The sequence below is a fragment of the Stegodyphus dumicola genome, chromosome 4, assembly GCF_044657685.1.
Source record: "Stegodyphus dumicola isolate Sdum_Otavi_A_Nest chromosome 4, ASM4465768v1".
NCBI lineage: Eukaryota > Metazoa > Arthropoda > Arachnida > Araneae > Eresidae > Stegodyphus > Stegodyphus dumicola.
Window position 1 is genome coordinate 183,082,526 of NC_140771.1, and position 19,346 is coordinate 183,101,871.

The 19,346-nt window shown below is 34.6% G+C and overlaps 1 protein-coding gene across 2 annotated transcripts in view; it reads right to left on the minus strand.

The window, feature by feature from the left end:
- Positions 1-13,961: 13,961 nt before the first annotated feature.
- Positions 13,962-19,346, minus strand: part of LOC146997769 (uncharacterized) — a 71,838-nt gene continuing 66,453 nt past the window's right edge. For both annotated transcript variants that reach the window (XM_085815864.1, XM_085815863.1), the window contains 3 exons: positions 15,525-15,706; positions 15,351-15,397; positions 13,962-15,262 (listed from right to left, as the gene is read on the minus strand). In XM_085815864.1, coding sequence (XP_085671990.1) covers positions 14,549-15,262; positions 15,351-15,397; positions 15,525-15,706 — 943 coding nt within the window. In that variant the 3' untranslated portion in view covers positions 13,962-14,548. The remainder of the gene's footprint in view (positions 15,263-15,350; positions 15,398-15,524; positions 15,707-19,346) is intronic.

The window sequence follows — 19,346 nt, forward strand, 5'->3', positions numbered from 1 at the left end:
AAAAAAAAAATTTGGACTGAATGACTGATAAACTGATGATAAAAAAAAAATGTTCTTTTTCATAATGTTTTCATTTATTCATTATTATTTTCCTTGGTTTAATGATTTGTGGTGATCTTGAGAAATGTTAATTTAAATGTTTTGTTTTTTCTATAGTTTCAGAAAAAATTTTCTTGATGTTAAGAAATTATTGATATAATGTGACCTGTATATGTAAGTAATTTTTATTTGTTTCTTATTGTTATAGTAATATTGTAATAGTTAGTTAAATTTATGATGAACCTATTGTTCATCGGGGGGGAGTTTGTTGAAATTATTTCTTTTTCCCTCCGATGGATTCATTTTTTCTTTTATTTTTTATCGTCTGTCCCCGACTAGGTCACGTGACTGGCGGCAGAGAAGGAATGTATTACACTACTTTTTTAGTTAAGCTTGAGGGCGACGCCTTGAAATGATCTGATCTTGGCCGCATAGCGGTAATTGTTCTTGATAAACGAATATTGGCCCTATGATGGGAAAATTTATAATATATGTATGATTGTGCTTTCAATAATGTAAATAATGTACATAAGCTCTTCATTAAATGTTTTGTTTTTATATAAAAAATAAATAGAATCGTGAATTCGTGAGCATAAACGTGACAATTTTTATACACAATCTCCATCCCAAATGAAAAATGTGTTAAATATTTAGGCGTTTATCACGATCAAAAACTAACCTTCAAAAACCATATCGAAAATATCTGTAAAAAGGCCAACCAAGCAATAGGCAGTATCTATGCACTCATAGGGAGAAATTCTAAACTTTGTCTCGTTACAAAAAGAGTTATTTATCTACAAGCTATCCGTCCGATTTTACTGTATGCTTCCCCAGCGTGGGCTGCAACTGCAAGAACTCATCGCGAAAAAATACAAAGAATTCAAAACAAGGCCATCCGAATAATTACAAATGCGCCTTGGTTCGTACGAAACAGCACTCTTCACAATGACTTAAAAATTAAACCCAAGGATTCTGAAATTCTAAAAGCTTTTCATATTTTTTTTATGAAATGTGACAGTCATCCTAAGAATATTGTTAGAACACTTTGCATTTCACTCTCTTGTCAGTAGATGGCTGCACCAGTCCAATACATTGGATTTGAACTTAGCATTTCAGTGGCCTGGTGATAGCTCAGAAATTGGTAAAAAAATCAATTTAAATTATGAAAGAAAAGTGTAATAATTATTTGTCATTGCTAATAATTGTAATAATGTGCATTCAATTTTTTGAAATTAAGTGTGTGAATTTTCAGAAAAATTTTTTTTGCTGTGTTATTGTTTTTAAATTTTCATATGTAACTGTAACATTGACTAAAGAGTTTTGTTGACCATGTGGTTTTTCGTTCACCACATGTGTTGAGGTTGGGTGTGCTGAAGTGGACGTCTGTAATTTTTTTTTTTTTTTTTTTTTTTTTTCTGTATAAGTTTTTAGTGCTGTTCATGATTATGAATAAAAGTTTCCAATCAGTTTAATTTGCAATGAGTTGAACTAATATCTGGTGACCCGTGTTTTATTAAGAATGCTAATGTTTTAGTTTGACTTAAAATTGCAAACATGCCATTGGACAGTGAATCTGCATCTACTTCAAAACTTGAAGCTAGTAAAGTGAGTGTGAAGATACCGCCATTTTGGGTATAGAAACCTGAAATGTGGTTTTTCACCGTAGAGGCACAGTTTAAAATCAGTGGAATTACTTCCAAAGACACAAGATTTAATTACCTGGTTGCACAGCTTGAACCCAAATTTATCGATAACATTTGGGACATCATTCGAGACGACACGCCAAACAAATATTCAGCCGCTAAAGAAAGACTTCTGAGCACTTTTAAAGAAAGTGAAAACAAACGCATCAAGCGATTGCTAACTGGACTAGAATTGGGAGACCTAAAGCCCAGCCAACTACTCCGAAAAATGCGTGTCCTTGGAGATGCTGATGATGTGTCTGATAAAGTTCTGAGAACTTTATGGATGGAGAAACTGCCAGACCAAGTAAAAAACATTTTAATTGTTAGTGACGAAGGTACTGATAAGTTGGCCACAATGGCCGACAAAATTCTTGAGATGAATCCCCGGATAGAGCTTGCGAGTGTGGTCCAAGAAGCTGGCCCATATGATATGTTGCTAAAAAAAATTTCTTCACTTGAGCAACAAATTGCGACTCTGAGTGTTCAACACACGACGAAGTCGAAGCCATCAAAAAAATAGGAGTCGCAGCAGATCCCGCAAGCGTTTTGACCCAGATGGAAAATACTGTTTTTTCCATTTCAAATTTGGGAAAAGATGCTACCCTGATAAATGCAAACCTCCCTGCAGTTGGAAGCAGCCGGAAAACTGCAACTAGCAGTAGAATCAGCGGCAAGCCCTGCTGCTGCTGGAAACATTAATTGCCGCAAATTTCGCCTTTTTATCAAAGACAGAAAAACAGGAATCAAATTTCTTATTGACAGCGGAGCAGATATCAGCTTGATTCCAGCTGATACGAAATCTAAAAGTACTTGCACTTCATACAAGCTATACACAGCTAACAGAACTGAAATCCCATCGTTTGGAAGTAAGGTGTTGACCGTGGACCTCGGACTACGTCGCCCATTCCAATGGCCATTCGTTGTAGCAAAAGTAAACAGAGGCATTTTAGGTGCCGATTTTCTGAATCAGTTTCACTTACTGCTTGACATTCGCCAGAGGAAATTAATTAATGGTGTGACAAATATGTTTGCACATAGTGATGTAATGTCAGTAACTGAAAATATTGCGATTAGCACAGTGTGCAATTCTGTAAAATTCTCTGAGCTGTTGCGAAAGTACCCTGGTATTACGAAGCCCAATTTATTGAACACCAAAGTGAAACATAAGGTCCAGCACTATATTGCTACAAAAGGACAGCCAGTTTACTCTCGTGCTCGGCAGCTTGATGCTAAGAAACTGAATTTGGCAAAGCAAGAGTTTCAGTTTATGTTAGACAATGGTATAATCAGGCCATCTAAATCACAGTAGGCTAGTCCTCTGCATCTGGTTACAAAGAAAGATGGAACTTTAAGACCATGTGGTGATTATAGACGTCTGAATGAGCAGACTATTCGGACAGATACCCGATTCTTAGGATTGAGGATTTTCATTTAATCTTGAGTGGGAAAACAATTTTCTCAAAATTAGACCTATTCAAAGCATACTATCAAATACCCATAGCTGAGGAGGATAAACCAAAAACAGCCATTATTACACCATTTGGACTGTACGAGTTTAACGTTATGAGTTTTGGTCTCCGAAATGCTCCCTCAACCTTTCAAAGATTTGTACACGAGGTGTTTCCAGGGCTTGATTTCTGTTTTCCTTATCTTGATGATGTTTTAATCGCCTCGTCATGTGAGGATGAGCATAAAACACATCTGAGCTTAATTTTCGAAAGGCTTGATAAATATGTCATATGTGTCAAAGTCCGTATTTGGAGTTAAAGAAATTGAATTTTTGGGGTATCTCGTTACGCCTTCTGGTTCGCAACCTCTGCCAAAGTTAAAGCTATTCTTGATTATGAACTGCCACCACTCTTCATGGCTTAAGAACGTTTTTAGGCAAGGCAAATTTTTATAGGAGTTACTTGAAAGATGCAGCGCAGACTCAGATCATGCTACATGAAATGCTTAAGGGAGCAAGGAACAAAGATAAAAGTAAAGTACCTTGGACTGAAGAAAGCATAAAGCAATTTGAGAAGTGCAAAACTGACTTGGCTAATACTGCCCTCTTAAGTTATCCAAAGTCTGAATGTCCATTATCTCTGTGCACTGATGCCTCAGATTGGGCAATTGGTGTCTGTGAAATCTTCGATATCGTCGTAATGGCATCTTTAGTTGCTTCTTTACGGAATTACAATGGCAGCAACAAAAAAGGATAAATGTTCCGCCTCTGTTATTAGTTTTACACTTTGTAAACTGCGCACTAGAAATGCGCGCTATGATCGCAATTCCTGTTCATTTTTCTCGAAACTTTGATCATTTGCATGTTCGATCAACGTTTTTGCATACCAAATTTCATCACGATCGCAAAAATCCTTCTTAATGCTTCGATTTTTTCCCCCTCCAAAAAGAGTGTACTTATAAAGAGGGCAGTTTAAAATTAATGCTCTCGAATGTTTTCTTCCCCTCCAAAATTAATTTTATTTCAGGTAGTCCCTGCTTACGTTCTTTTTGAGAACAGCTCCTACCATTCCAGTTAAACTGTGGAATTAATAGACCATCTATCATTGATTTCTTTATATTAAAAAATATTAGCTCTCTGAGTTTTGAGAGCATGACTGAAATGTCATCGGATCACAACCCAGTGATGATGGAAATCAATACCAATACCTACAGTACATCACACAAAAGAGCCCTTATTACGAACTGAGCAGGAAATGCCAAAGCTCTAAACAACACACAATACCCAACCCATACGATACAGTCGAGAAATGAGTTAGATACATTTACAGAAGCATTCACTGAAGAGCTACACGATGCACTACTGAAAAACAGTAAAATTGCAAAAGAAGAAAAAAGATAAAAAAAACAGTGCAATTCGCGAATTGATCAGAAAGAGGAATCATGCACGCAAGCAGTGGCAAAGATTTAGATGCCCTTCTGATAAAATTACTATGAATCAACTTAATCAAGAAGTCAGGACTCTGTTAAAGAACATGCACAACTTGACTGGGCCAGACAATTAGAATCGCTTTCAGCGGATGATAATTCGATCTGGAACGCGGTTTCTAAATTTAAGAGCTGCAACACTAATATTCTGCCCATTAAACGCCCCAACGGGATCGCTTATACTGATTTTGAGAAAACTGAGTCTATTGCAGATAACTATGCTTCTCAATTTCACACACACAACATTTCTCACCCACAAACAGAACACTTAGTTTCGTCCCTCATTATCCAATTCTAATCAAGAATACAAACAACATACCCTTAATCATGCCATCAGAAGTTAGGGTACTTACGTATTAACGCAACCAGGCCAAAATTCGCATAAATCGCCAAATTTGGCGACCGTACGTGTTATACGTAGTTTTTCGTAAAGAAATTATTTTTCTTACTGGTTAGATTGAATGCCCTGAAATACTTTAACTATGGGTAATTGGGATCTGCTTGCGAGTGAAAAAGATGCTGTTGAATTGTTGCAGGGATATAGAATTATACCGAACGAACGTACTTGTAAAAATTCTCATAAAATGAAACTGTATTTTGGAAAGCAAATCTTCTGGAAATGTAACGTCGAAGAGTGCAATCAATATTTAGGTGTGAGAACCGGAAATTGGTTTGAAGGTAGCCGAATTTCATTTGTGACAGCGGTGCGCTTCATTTATTGTTGGTGTAAAGAGTTAACCTCAATTAAATTTTGTGCAGAAGAGATGGGAATTGCTGACAAAACTGTTATAGATTGGAATAATTACAATGGCGAAGACGGTTTTCAATCAGTGCTAAAAGCAATAGCCAAAAGAATAATTCTGCAACTTATTCAAATTCAAAACCGGAAGGGTTTAATTGCTATTTTATATTTTAAAACAAAATAATATAAAAAACTGTATTAAAAATTATCTGTAATTAATAAATGTACATTTTCTTTCTATTCATACTTTTTTACTCAAACTTACAAATCGCGCCAACCTGGTTGCGATAATACGTAAGTACCGAAGTTGGTAGTTATATCGAGAAGAGAAAAAAAAATCGAAAAAGCCCTGGATTGGATAAAATAAGCAAGAATAAAAGTCTGAAAGGTTTCAGATTTTAAATTACGTCTAAAGGGGCGTTTTTTTAACATTTTGTCTGTTACCTTTATTTATTAAATATAACGTTTTTCGCACTTAAACCATAAAATTCAATTCAAGAGCAATATCGCAAAATAGTTTTAAATTGAGCATATCTTTAGAATTTCCGATGCGCAGTCTCACGTGCTGAAGATAAAAATGTTTTTTCTGTACAATGTTGCCATTGCTCGCTTTGAAATCCTTGAGTTTGTTAATCAAAAATTCGTTAAAGATTTACAAAATTTGAAATCGATAATAAAACAAATTCCAAAATTGAGCTTCCACATGCCTATATTCGCAGTAGTATTACGTCATTCCAAATTCGATGGCTCTATGTACCGCTGTTTTATCACAATGCGAGAAATATACATACATTTATGAAGGTTTTTCATTATTTAATTTTTTCAAATATAATGCAGGACTCTAACATTTGGTGGCAACAGTTTGAAAAATGGGACGTGCATTTATAGTGAACCAACGCAAAATCAAAAAACGAAAACAATAGTCCTTCAGGGACAAAGCCGCTTTGGACTAATAAATGGGACCAAAGATGTTATGCAAATTCACAAAATCAACGCTATGACCAAGCTGCATCAGTTCCCAGCAAATATGCAAAACCATCAAAGAAATGGAACCAAAGATGTTATGCAAATTCAAAAAACTATGACCAAGCTACAGTATTTCCCAGCCAATTGGAAGACAGGGATTATCTCTCCTATTCTGTGAAGTCGGGTATGGATCTAACCCTTGCTGCTTCCTACAAGCCTCTTATCGACTCTACGAAAAATCAGAATGCAGGATTTCTTGCAGGAAAACATCATCATAATTCAGCAGCAATATGGATTTAGACGAAAGCAGTCCACCACCCACAAACTGTATCCTGTGGCAAAGATGATTGCAGACGGTCTAAAGAAAAAAACTCATCACTGGAGCTCTCTCGATCTTTCGAAAGCTTTTGACTGTGCTCGGTTACAGGGTCTCAGATACAAATTAATCACTCACTCTGGGTTTCCCAGATTACATCATTAACCTCATCCATTCCTATCTTTACGAGAGAAACTTTGTCGTTCGTTATAACAATATTCACTCAACACGAAAAGTAACCCTTGCTGGATTACCACAAGGTGATCAGCGAATAAGCCCTGATTTCAAAATTAAATATCTCTACAACAAAGATCGATAGAATTATGCGGTAAACTGTACGTTTATTAGCAAAACTGTAAAAATGGTGTACAAAAGTTTAGAAAATTTAGTTACGAAAATCGTTAACAGATAGCGCTCTCAAAAATTGAAGTTATTATATCAAAATGGCGATCTGGCAAAACTGGCACTTGAATTTACGTATCTTTAAGATTTTCGAAAGCTATGTTTGCTTCGGCCGACCCAATAAATCTGGCTTTATTTTTGATTTTAACTGCCGTTAGGCTATCTTTGCAAAGTCCCTGATAAAATAGGTATAAATAGAACACAAACCCAAAAATGAGGTTGACCTTTTTTGCTGTATTTTGTGAAGCATAATTTTTTGTTGCAACTACTTCGGAATTCTATGTCTCAATTCTTTTCTACGATATCTTATAGATTAAGTAAAGAAGTTTATTGATCGCGAATGTAAATTTTAATGCCTTATTTTTATTCCTGCGTCGTCTAGAAGCGAACCTACTTCGTGTAAATTCCTAATATTTTCGTCTATAGTCTCGCAAGATAAAATTACATCATCTTGATAAATAAAAGCACTCTTTCCGAGGACAGTTCTTAGTACAGTATCCATGAAACTATGAAATGACCTATGTGGCGGGAGCTCTGCATAAGTCAAACGGTATTCTCAAAAGGACAAAAACGCCTGATTTTGTAATAAATGCGATTGCGGATTTTGGCACATCCACTGGTTTTACACATAGATGACCTATCAATAGCCTTTAAAAATGTGCTTTGAATTCGAAAGTGATCAGTACGACTGTTGGCTAGTGAAAAAAGGCTAACATAGAAAGTCAAATAATGTATTCCATTGAACAACGTGTTTTTTTTTTTTTTTTTTTTTTTTTTTTTTTTTTGTAATTGAATTTCACCAATTAGAACACATTCCTACGGCAACACGTCGCGGTTTTCAAAACCGATTCACTGTTCTAGTTGGACCCGATGTGAAAACTATTCGCATGATCTTCGCAAAATTTGAACGGACTGGCAGCGTGCTGATGATCGAAAGGAAAATGTTGGGCCTAGGCAAACTGTAGTCACTCCTGAAAATGCAGCCAAAGTTTCTGGAATAGTTCAGCAAAATCCTAGAAAAAGCATCCGACGGATGGCTTCAGAGCCATACCCATGAAAGCTGTGCAACAAAGGGTTGACTTTGCGAATCAGATTTTAACAATGGTTGACAACGACAAATTTGATGTGAGCTGCATCTGGTTCACAGATGAGGCACATTTTCATTTGAATGGAATTGTTAATAAAGAAAACTGGATATTTTCGGGTATCGAAAATCCTCATTTGTGTGAAGAGAAAGCATTGCATTCGCCTAAAGTTACTGCATGGGCTGCGAAATGCGCCAGAGGCATTATCGGACCATTTTTTGTACGAGAAACGATAACTACCGAACGTTACGTTACAATTTTGGAAGAATTTGTCAGCACTCAACTAGCGTTGGAGAATCGACCAGGTATCGACTGATTCATGCAAGATGGGGCTCGACCACATCGAACAGATAAAGTTTTTCGCTTTCTTCATGAATACATTGGAAATAGAGTAACTGTGTTAGATTATCCGCAATTTACTGACACAGGAATAGCTTGGCCTCCATATTCTCCCGATCTGAGTCCTTGTGACTTCTTTCCGTGGGGCGCATTGAAAGGCACTGTCTATCGAAACAATGCCGCTACTCTAGATGAGCTTGAATCGTTGATTGGTGTTGCATGTGATTCCATTTCCGTTGAGACCTTGCAAGATGTGATGTCAAATTTCATTGTTCGTTTACGCCACCTCATTGTTTCGAACAGTGAACATTTTGAAAAAATTATATTTTGATTGCAGAGGCTGCTTCACTTTGTTTTTTTTACTCCTTTCAGAGAGAGTTTTCAGCGCAGAGTGCCATCTGTTAACGAATTTCATAACTAAATTTTCTAAACTTTTGTACACCATTTTTACAGTTTTCCTAATGAACATACAGTTTACCGCATAATTCTATCGATCTTTGTTGTAGAGATTTGAAATCAGGGCTTATTCGCTGATCATCCTGTAGTTTACTTTCACCTACCCTTTTTCAATTTATATGAACGACATACCCCACAACCCCCTCATTACACTAGCATTATATGCAGATGATACTGCAATCCTACATCAAAACGCGTCTATGGCCGCAGTCGTACAAACATTACAAGAACGCATCCAAGCACTAGAGTCCTCGATGATTAAATGGAAATTCAAGACAAATGTAGAAAAATCAGAAGCTGTCTACTTCACAAATAAAAGAAATATCGACCGGGATATCACCCTCAAGACATATGATATCAGCATTCTCTGGGCCAAGCAAGTTAATACCTCGGTGTCATTTTAGACCAAAGACTCACTTGCACCTTTAACACGTAACATATACACTCACTTCCAAAAGTTAAGCACGAAGATGTAAAATGCAAAAAATCAACAAATACTGCTTTGACTGACACAAAATTCGGCAGGAAAGTAGCATATATATATGCATAAAACAAAATCAATAATTATATACAGAAATGAAAACAATATTAAATTTTTGTAAGTTATCAGATAATGACATACTGGAGACCTAAACAGAATTATGTATAAAGTGAAAATAAACAACATAAAATGAAAAAAAGGACATTAATAGAGCATGTGATCCCCCCTCACCTGTACACAAAGTTTACACCTTATGACCATATTTCAATTAGGTGGTCAACCACCGCAGAATTAAGCAATCGCCATTCTTCTTGTAGAGCAGTTTCCAGCTCAATAAGAGTGGCTAGAGGTGGGAAACGTGAAGATACAGCACGACCGAGAGCATCCCAAAGATTTTTCAATGGGATTAAAGTCGGGCGAATATGCTGGCCACACCATACGCGCAATCCCTTCACTCTCGAGGTAGTCATCGACGATGTCGGCTCTATTGGGACAAAACAAAATTAGTGCCAACTGCTGCAGCGTACAATCTCACAATGGGTTCTAGAACTTCATCTCGATACCGTACAGCCGTCAAAGAACCCGTTTAAAGATGTGCAGGTCAGTGCGGTATCCTAATGAAATCCCTGCCCACACCAAAATGCTTTCACCTCGAAATGTGTGATGTTTTGGGACTGATTGCGTGTTTGTTGTTCACTCCATATCCTTATACGCTTGTCATCTGGCTCCAGAACAAATCTTGACTCATCAGTAAACATGACATTGCTCCAGTCAGACACATTCCGATTGATATATTCCCGGCACCACTGTAATCGTGTCCCTCTTGATTGGACGAATAGAGGAACACAAACTTGGGCATACAGTCCACTCATTTGTAATCTTCGGCGTACAGTAGCTGCAGATATCGCCTTACCAATGGAAGCTGTAACCATAGATGTCACACGTGTGGAGGTCGCTCTGCGATTCCGCTTGGCTACAATAGCAATATATCGATCTTCCGCGGGGGTTGTAACTCTTGGGCGACCGGCTATGGGCCTTCGGACAACTGTCTGTGTGGTTTGGAATTGTTTCCATAAACATTATATTACAGAATGATGAACGCCGAAGAAAAGAGCAACATCTGTGATCGACTGTCCTGCTTCAATGCGCCCCACAGCCCGCCAGTGCTCAGAGTCTTCCATTCATCTTCTGGAAGTCATAGAAACACATACGTCGTGAAAACAAATTGTACGAAAGTTTTAAACACCTATCAGCACTTACAATTAACTTCTGTAACCCTTCATAAAGCTGGCTCCTTAATAAGACTGCCTTTTTTGCATATTTCTTGACATGAAAGCGCGATTGGCTGTTACCTAACATATTTGCATACTTCCATCTACCTCTGCAGCGAATTGCATCCTCTTCAATTCTGTTTGACTTCCGGAAATTAGCATTTTCCTCTCCGTGCTTAACTTTTGGAAGTGAGTGTACTTTAAATAAGTTTCGAGGTACTAAAGCTTTACTCAAACCCTTAATTGCTGAAATTCAGGTTTATCTATTGAGAATAAAATTCTTGTATACAAATCCATACTGCAACCTATCATTAAGTACGCCTGTCCAGTCTGGGGTTTTGTATGTGATTCCACTATGAAAAAAATCCAGCAAATTCAGAATGTCACTTTACGACAGATGGCTGTTGCACCTGGTTTATAAGGAACGATACTATCCACCATGAACTAGATGTGGATAAGATAAATGTTCGTTTTGCTAAAAAAAAATTTCAGAAATATTTATAAAGTCAATAACAGCCCTATACCTCAATTGAACTACAACTATCTGGATAGAGACAACAGAAAAAAACTGGAAGCAGTCTTAATGCACTTAAATGCATAATATGTATGTTGTAATTGTGATGTCTATGCACTTTTACCCCGCAATCTCCTAATTCTCTCACGAATTAACTTTTTTTCTGTCATTTTTAACCCAGGTTAAAATTTATGCCAAATGTGTCGCCATCTATGGATAAAAGATCTAACTAATCCAAGTCTACATAGCAACTGTGGCGTCATCTAGGAGTCACTAATGTAATTTGCTCTCAACTCCAGCTTATACTGTACTTAAGTTAATCTCATTTTTAATTCTGTAATCCAAATTTAATTATCTTAACTCAATAGTCGTTTAGGCCACATTTTACTTCATGATACTTTTACTACCAATTAATGTAAAATAAATTACTAAGTTAAATTGTAAAGCAAATTTTATAATTAGCCACCCCCCCAACCAATGCCTAATTTGCAAGTAGATGCACTTCCTTTCTAGGTTTGCCATTGGCCAACAGACGACTGACCAGCGTGCTCCACCCCCATCAAACAGAAATCTTCAGTTTCTATGCCTCTTGCCTTCCTGACGCTAGCTTGCAGTATCGCAAGTTATGTCTATAATTGCTTTTATTGTTGAGACAGTAGTTAATTTGCTATATTACCACCAGACATAGTTAGCCGGACTGACTGCATATGCGAAGACTCTTCCTACGCAATGCACGAGATTTATTCTCACTTACGAACTTTACGTTTCATGTTATGCCAGAGAAGATATGTGCTTTGTTACGTGTTGTACACAGGATGTGCTTCTGCCACCCAGGTGCCTGTTACAAGTGTGTTTATCACCTGAGTCTTCAGCGAGTGAAAGGTTCTACTCTGATCCCTTAAAGGAGCAGTTTTGCCGATCTCTATAATAGATTGAACATGCAAAAGATCTATTAGTAATCCTTATTTAGACACATTTCTGAATCTAATTTGCTAAAAATGCATCTCACTATGACAATGTCACAAACCAAATGAAACGGTTTAAAGGCAGGGATAGCTTGTTTTGAGGAAAAAGTGCAAAAGTTCTGACATTTGTCCAAGTCAACAACTAAGCAGAAGTCAATAATTGGCATGACAAAAAAACATTTGTGCCATTTAACCTTGAAGATTCACAAAATCCATGCACTATGCCAACAGCCATGGAAGGAAAATTATGGCGTATATAACCCAAACTTCTGCAGTTCAAGTCTTAGAAATCTGACAAAGCATGGGCACTGCCAAAAATTTAAATGAATGAAATTTAGCGTAGATGATCTTGTGGGCAGACCTGCATTCTATGATCAAGACATGTTTCATTTACATGGCAAAGGGAACAGAAAACCTGCTAGTTACATAAGGAATATGCTATTCTCTGAATTATTACAGTGTAATTCTCAGCGTTACTTACAGTAATAAAGCGAAAATTCTTCTCTGTAAAGCTGAGGGAGAAGATGCTGAAACCTACACTAATTCGATGCTAACTTTTATAAATTTATTTTGCTCTCATTTAGAAAAAGATTTCCTTGAAGATTTCCGAACAGGAATAGCCAGAGTTGATTTGACAGCAATAATAGCAGTACATTTTTATTTCTAGTGTTGGTTGTGAAGGTTTAACGCTAATGAACTGAATAAAAAGTAAAGAAATTATTTGAAAGAAGTTCACTTAGACAAGTTAATGCGAGTAAAATCATATTTAATTAGTGGAAACAGTATAAATTTAGATCACATTTATGCTGAATGGTTAAATTTTAAAGATAGAAGAGAAAAGATTTAATACATATTTAAATAAATGCAGCATTTATTTATTTTGACACATCTGAATATTATTACAATTAGAGTAAAGAGAGGATTTTGTTATATTTACATGTATACTGATTTATTAAAGTTTATGATCAAAAAATAGTGTTTTTAAATATATTTTTTCTGAAGATAATGAATGTTATGTAATATTGTTTCTTAATTTAAATTTATCAGTTACTTACTGCTTCTTAATTCAGTTTTGTCAGTAATTGAATTTTATTCATTTGATTTTATTTGTTCAGTTTGAAGTAATTGTTGCAAGTTAATTTTTTTTCTTTAAACTCTAATTGGTTAACTTTAAATTTAGTAGCGCTAATCTTTTTATCCTTTAAAGTGAAGTTTGGCTAGCTTTTAATTTTGTTTAAGAACTTAAATTAGTTATCTGTTTCCTCCCCCCCCCCAGCTGGGCAGTCCAGGGCGGAAAATTTGATGGATAGCCCACCGATACTTTAGTCTAATTTAACCTCTTACACTTTACTTTTGTTCTTACAGATTTAAACAGCCCATGCGGGATGTTATGTAATTTGGATTCCCCGTGAACTTTTGTCTCACTGTGCATCATGCAACCAGTTAAACTAAATGTTAAGAATTCAAAATTATTATTGAGGTGGGTCCTCCTCGCACATTGTGAAATTAAATAATTTTAGTCAGGTATGTTATTTTGTTGTTTCTTCAGTTCTCATATTCAGACAAGCCACCATATGTTTTAACTACAACATGTAACTATGTACAACTAGTATGTTTTGCTCACAATAAAAGCTAGATATTTTACCTTAACTTTATCCATTTGTTTCAATTTTTACATCGAAAACGCTGGACTAATTATAACTTATATACTGGATTTATGTTAAAAGTACATTTCCCAGTGCATATTTATGAAAATGAATACCTAGTTATGTTAAATCAGGGTACTTTATTTTGACTTAATATCTCTGTCTACACTTTACACCATGTTCAGTACATTATTGTTAGACATGATAAACTCTAGCTATGTTCTTGAATAGTATTTACATTATTTATAGCACCTGAAATTTCATAAGTAATTTTAATAATTAATAATATTTAACAATGTTATTAAAATAAAATTCATTTAATATAAAAGTATGCTAAAAAAATAAAAGCAGCATAAACAGTTCTTACAGGAGAAAAAAGTTTCTTAGTTTATGAATATAAAAAAAGTTACTTTTATTCATGTTAGGGCAATATTTGCTATATTTTTCCTTGTTTAATTTATAAAGCACATTAAAGAAATCTAATTTTAATAAATTTTAATAAATATACATGTATTTTCTTAGTTTCAGAAAGGAGAGGGAAGAATGATCATCTTGCAATAGCGAAAGGACTGCATGGGGAAAAAAGGTTGAGAACCATTGATATAGATGGTCGGTCCTACGAAGTTTTTAAATTTTATTTTTACATCTCTGTTCTTAGTAATATGAAAATAGATTAACAATTTCATAAATACAATTTTTAAAATTGTTTATAAATTATATAATATCATCAAAAGAGCTTTAGAAGTACAAGATATCAATTTTTTAGCAGTTTCTTTTTCACCATTCCGCTTTACTTGCTCAATTTCATGTATTCGGCTTTCATAGATCTTTTTTAATTTACGGCATTTCTTTAAATAATTTTTCTGTTTCAGTTCCTCATATATTTCTTCATACAGTTCGCGCAGTTTATTTACTGTCTTGATTGCTTCGCATCTTTGGAGTGCCCTCCTTGGTAATTTATTTAATTTCTTAGTTGATTTTGCAGTGTTAACTGGAGGATCTTGCAATTTACTTATTGTTTTTACTGTTTCTATCTTGTTGATGACAGAACTTGACAATTCACTGAATGTCTTAATTGGTTTCACAAGTTTCAATGGAGAATTCAACTTCAGCTTTTCTACATGGAAAGTCAGATAGTGTTCTTCATTTTTAACTAAACCTAAACGTTTTGCAAATTTAAACCCTGCCAATTGAACAAGAGAGATAATTTTAAATAATTTTCTTTGCTTTTCTAGCTGTAACTTCTTTGTTTGAGTCACATTTTGCTTTAACTGGGACAACAAATTTTCTATAAATTGAATTCTTTTTGCTGTCAGCTTCTTTGGCAATGAATTTCGGGATTCAATATCAATGTTATCCCAGAGTTTTTTTAACTCCTTAAAAAACCTTGCTCTGCAGATTTTATGAAGCAGAATGTCTTGCTAAAAATAGAAAATTTGGTTTTAATGGTAAATTTTTAATATTAATAATTTTATATTTCTTAATTTACACAAAAAAGCAAAAACTTACTGCTTCATTTAACTCTACAGGTCTGACATCTTCCCTTGATATAATTTCTAAATGGAAGAAAAAGGAATCAGGAAATAAAATTACAAACTTTTCAAATTGATTTTAAAAACTTATGTCAAACAAAGATTGCAAATGCAATTTCACATTTAATCAAAATTTCATTAATAAATGTACCCCCAATATCAAAAGCTTCTATTTGGGTGGAATTCCCATCTTCAATTATTACACAATCTTCATCAGGCTTTTCATTTTCTAAGTCTATAGGAGATGTTGTGCTGCTATCATCTTCTTTACTCTTTAACTTCTTGAAAAATGTTGTCAAGAAATCAACCTTTTCTTTAGGAATTGAAATAGGCCTAAGTGAAAATAAAATTTATATTTGATACAATAAAATTTAAGATGATAATAATATCAATTTAATTAAAGCAATAAAATACATATCTCTTTCAGCATATATGTAGGGCTACCCCCAAAATAATTCAAATGAAAACACTGCAAGCATTTCAAGACTAAGGATTATACTACTAGGCCTTACTAGCTTAGGATTTCTGACACCTAAATTTTACTAACCTTAGGACCCAACCTTAAGATTCCTAGCACCAGCATTTTACTTAAACTAACGCTACATGGTTTAAATAAAATAAAATAAACGTTTAAATAAAATGCTTCCTCTTTGGTATGTATTTCTGTATGTTTCTACTTACAGTGCTCTGCCATTATGCGATGTATGACCACAAAGAACAGCATGCATGAAATCTTTTGCTGAGTAAAGTTGTAGCTGAGAACTGTGTTAAGGATTCTGCAGATTATTAAATATATTTGAATAAATCACAAGTGTACTAGTGGTTTCCTAGACTGAATAATGTTGACATGCCCAACGAAAATAACTATGATTTGGATATTGAACTGATGAGGAGAAATAAAGTTAACACAGAAAAATATGGCAGGCCATTAATGCAAATCGCTGAAAGACCCTTCACCAGATTTCTGAAGAAACTCTCTCAATCCAAAAATTCTTGCAGAACAACACTATGTTTGAATCTCCCTCATGCTGCTCATTAAATCTGCTTTTTCAATGCAAATTCTTTTTATTTCCACCAATAAAGAAAGTTCTCTAAAAAGCAATTAAGCTATGCAGATGAGGTGCATGGAAATATATTACCTACTTTGAATAATATTGTGTCAATAGTTTCAAAACTAATCAAATTTAAAATAAACACACCAATGCAAAATTTTGAATTCAGCAAAAAAGATATTTGATTTGGCTTATGAATTTCAAGGGCAATCAGACAATACCTCTTCTTTAGAAGCAGCTCACCAGGTTTCATTGCATAGGTTTATATGATTTTCTGATTGAATTACAAACTTTTTTTTTACTCCTGAAAAAAGAGGGACCAGTGTCTGATTGCCCTTAAAATTGGTCAAATTTTATTCAAAATCTACGCCAAAGGAAAGTTACTTTGTTGACTTCATTTAAAGTTTCAGAACTGTTTCCATTTCTTCCAAAGTGCATAACATTGGAAAAAAGTATCAATGCTGATTTAAAAAAAAAAAAAAAAAAAAAAAAAAACATTTTGAAGAAGATTAAGATATGCAAGGGTAAAATACAATTGCTTAAACATAATTCCACTTATTTTGGGGTACTTACACATCAAACAAGACAGATTTTCTAGAAAATAAGACATTATTTTACCATTAATATCTAGACACTATCCTTACCATATGGAAAATAAAATTTAGTGTATATACAACAATATGTGTATAAGCCAAGAGTGCGGCTTTTTTTCAAAAATTTCAAAAACTGTATATAAATTGAAATGAAAAAGGAAAAAAAAAAATCAAACACCTTTTCTGAAGGGAAAGTGGACCTGTAAATGCGATTCAGTTTCGCAAGGCAGGGAAGCCTGAAACTTACTTTGCTATCATAAAATGTACTCGACGTTGAAAATTGTTCAGTGAATTATCACCAAGTCCATTAAAGTACTGCAAAACCAGGAGAAGGATGCAAAGAACCCGTTATTAACTCAAATGAAGTTTACAGTCTGCACCAACTTGTGCTTACAAAAGCCAAAACTTCTGGCTAACTCAAAAGTTAATGAATAACTTAAAATTTGATGAAATTAAAAATAGCCCAACTGCTTCACAGGTTAACTATTGCTCAAGCTGGTTCTGACTCGAAAGTCAGCACAAAGAAGCCTAATTGCAAGAATAACTCAACGCCAGAGATTTCTAACTGTTATAGAATCAAGGTTAGCAATGTGGCTTTCAGGCAGGCAGAACATCCTCCAGTTTCACTCTCTAAAAGCCTTCCTTTAACTTTTTTCTACCTCACTTGAATGCATGCATGCTTGTCAATTTGCACTGTGGCAAGAAAGTACGAGTTGAAAGCAAGAGCAATAGGAAAGCTGATTGAACATAAAATTACTCTTAAGTACATTAAATTAAGCCCCACACAGCAAATTTCAAACTACAGATGAGTCCGTTTGCTAAAAATTCTAACAGTATGACTACATGGAATTTCTCCTAACTAAAAAACAAGTTTGAGTGGAGAAAAAAATAACATCTTGAATCAGCGAAGATGCCAAAACCCTCAAAAATAGCAAGTAGTCATTTTATATTAGCCAACTGCAAATCTTGCAGCATCAGATTTTTCATTCTGACAAACATACAACAAACCAGCAATATAAACAGTTTTGAAAACAAAACAACTAATTTTCACAAATAAATAACTCATTCAATTTAAAATTATTTTTAGTCATAAACTTAAGAAATACAAACTAAAGAAATAAAATGCTATATTTGGTGATTCATTGCTTGCCCCTGACTAACAGAAAAGTACCTACACTTTTTTGCAAGATAAACAGATCTATACGTTTAGCTTTAGAAAATGTTCCAAAAATTCTGGGTTATATAAACAAATATGTGATACTTCTTAATTGGCCCAACGGACAAGGTACACTGAAGAAAAAAAGTGGGGCAGTTCTGTATCTCCCGTTCCACTGGGCCAATTGACGAAATTCAAACTGCGTTTTTCATGTCTCGAAAGCATGACTTAAGATATATATTTAGGTTTATATATAGCATTATTCTAACATAGGTCTTTTGACACAAAAACGTACTTTTTCTGAAATAACATGCCAATGTTTTTTGCATATTTCGATTCTACGACTCGAATTATGCCTAAATATGAAATTTGGTAAAATTTGATGCGAAATTTATGGAGAAATTCCAAAATTTATCTTGGCGCTATCTTTTCAGTTTGTACCAATAGTTCACTTGGCATGCTCCTTAATATATGCCAACTTATTTTGCTTTCCCTTTTTACACTGAGTGAAAAAAAAAGTCACATGTTCTTTCTTTCAAATAATGTTCTTTATATTATATTTTTACTTATGATTGTTATTATTTTAAATAATTTTTTTTTTTTTTTTCTTTTTCGAATTTAACTGTTTAAGTCTTTCTCTATTTTTATTCTACAAAACATAAATCGACGGAAATAGCAACCACAGACAACTTTCAATCAGTAAAGTATTAAAAGCGGAAGTTCTTTGTTAGTTTTAGCTGTAGATTGGGCCAACAAGCGTTATTTCTTTCTCGGGGAGCAGACATATGGGAATCCAATATAGGTGAATTAGACCTCACGTATGGTAGACTGTGCATTTTAAGACACAGCCAGAGGCCTTTTTCTTTTGGCGTGAGTTCTAATATTATTGATTGCATATGGAAAGATTGCAGACATAGCATCATTGTGAATAGTGGTAAAATTATTATAAGTACAGCGTATCTAGTACTTGTTTGGGTTAGTCATAAAATATTTCACCCCAAAATGAGTACTAAAAAATGGTATTGCTAAAAGATGGTTTTACAATTCCATCCGTTCGACTCTTTTGCTCCTTCCTGTCTGGACATGCGACTACATAAAATTTGATGAGTAATTCTGTCCCTTTTGCCTTAGAATATGAACTGCAATCAGCAATATAATTGAATGTTAGAAAT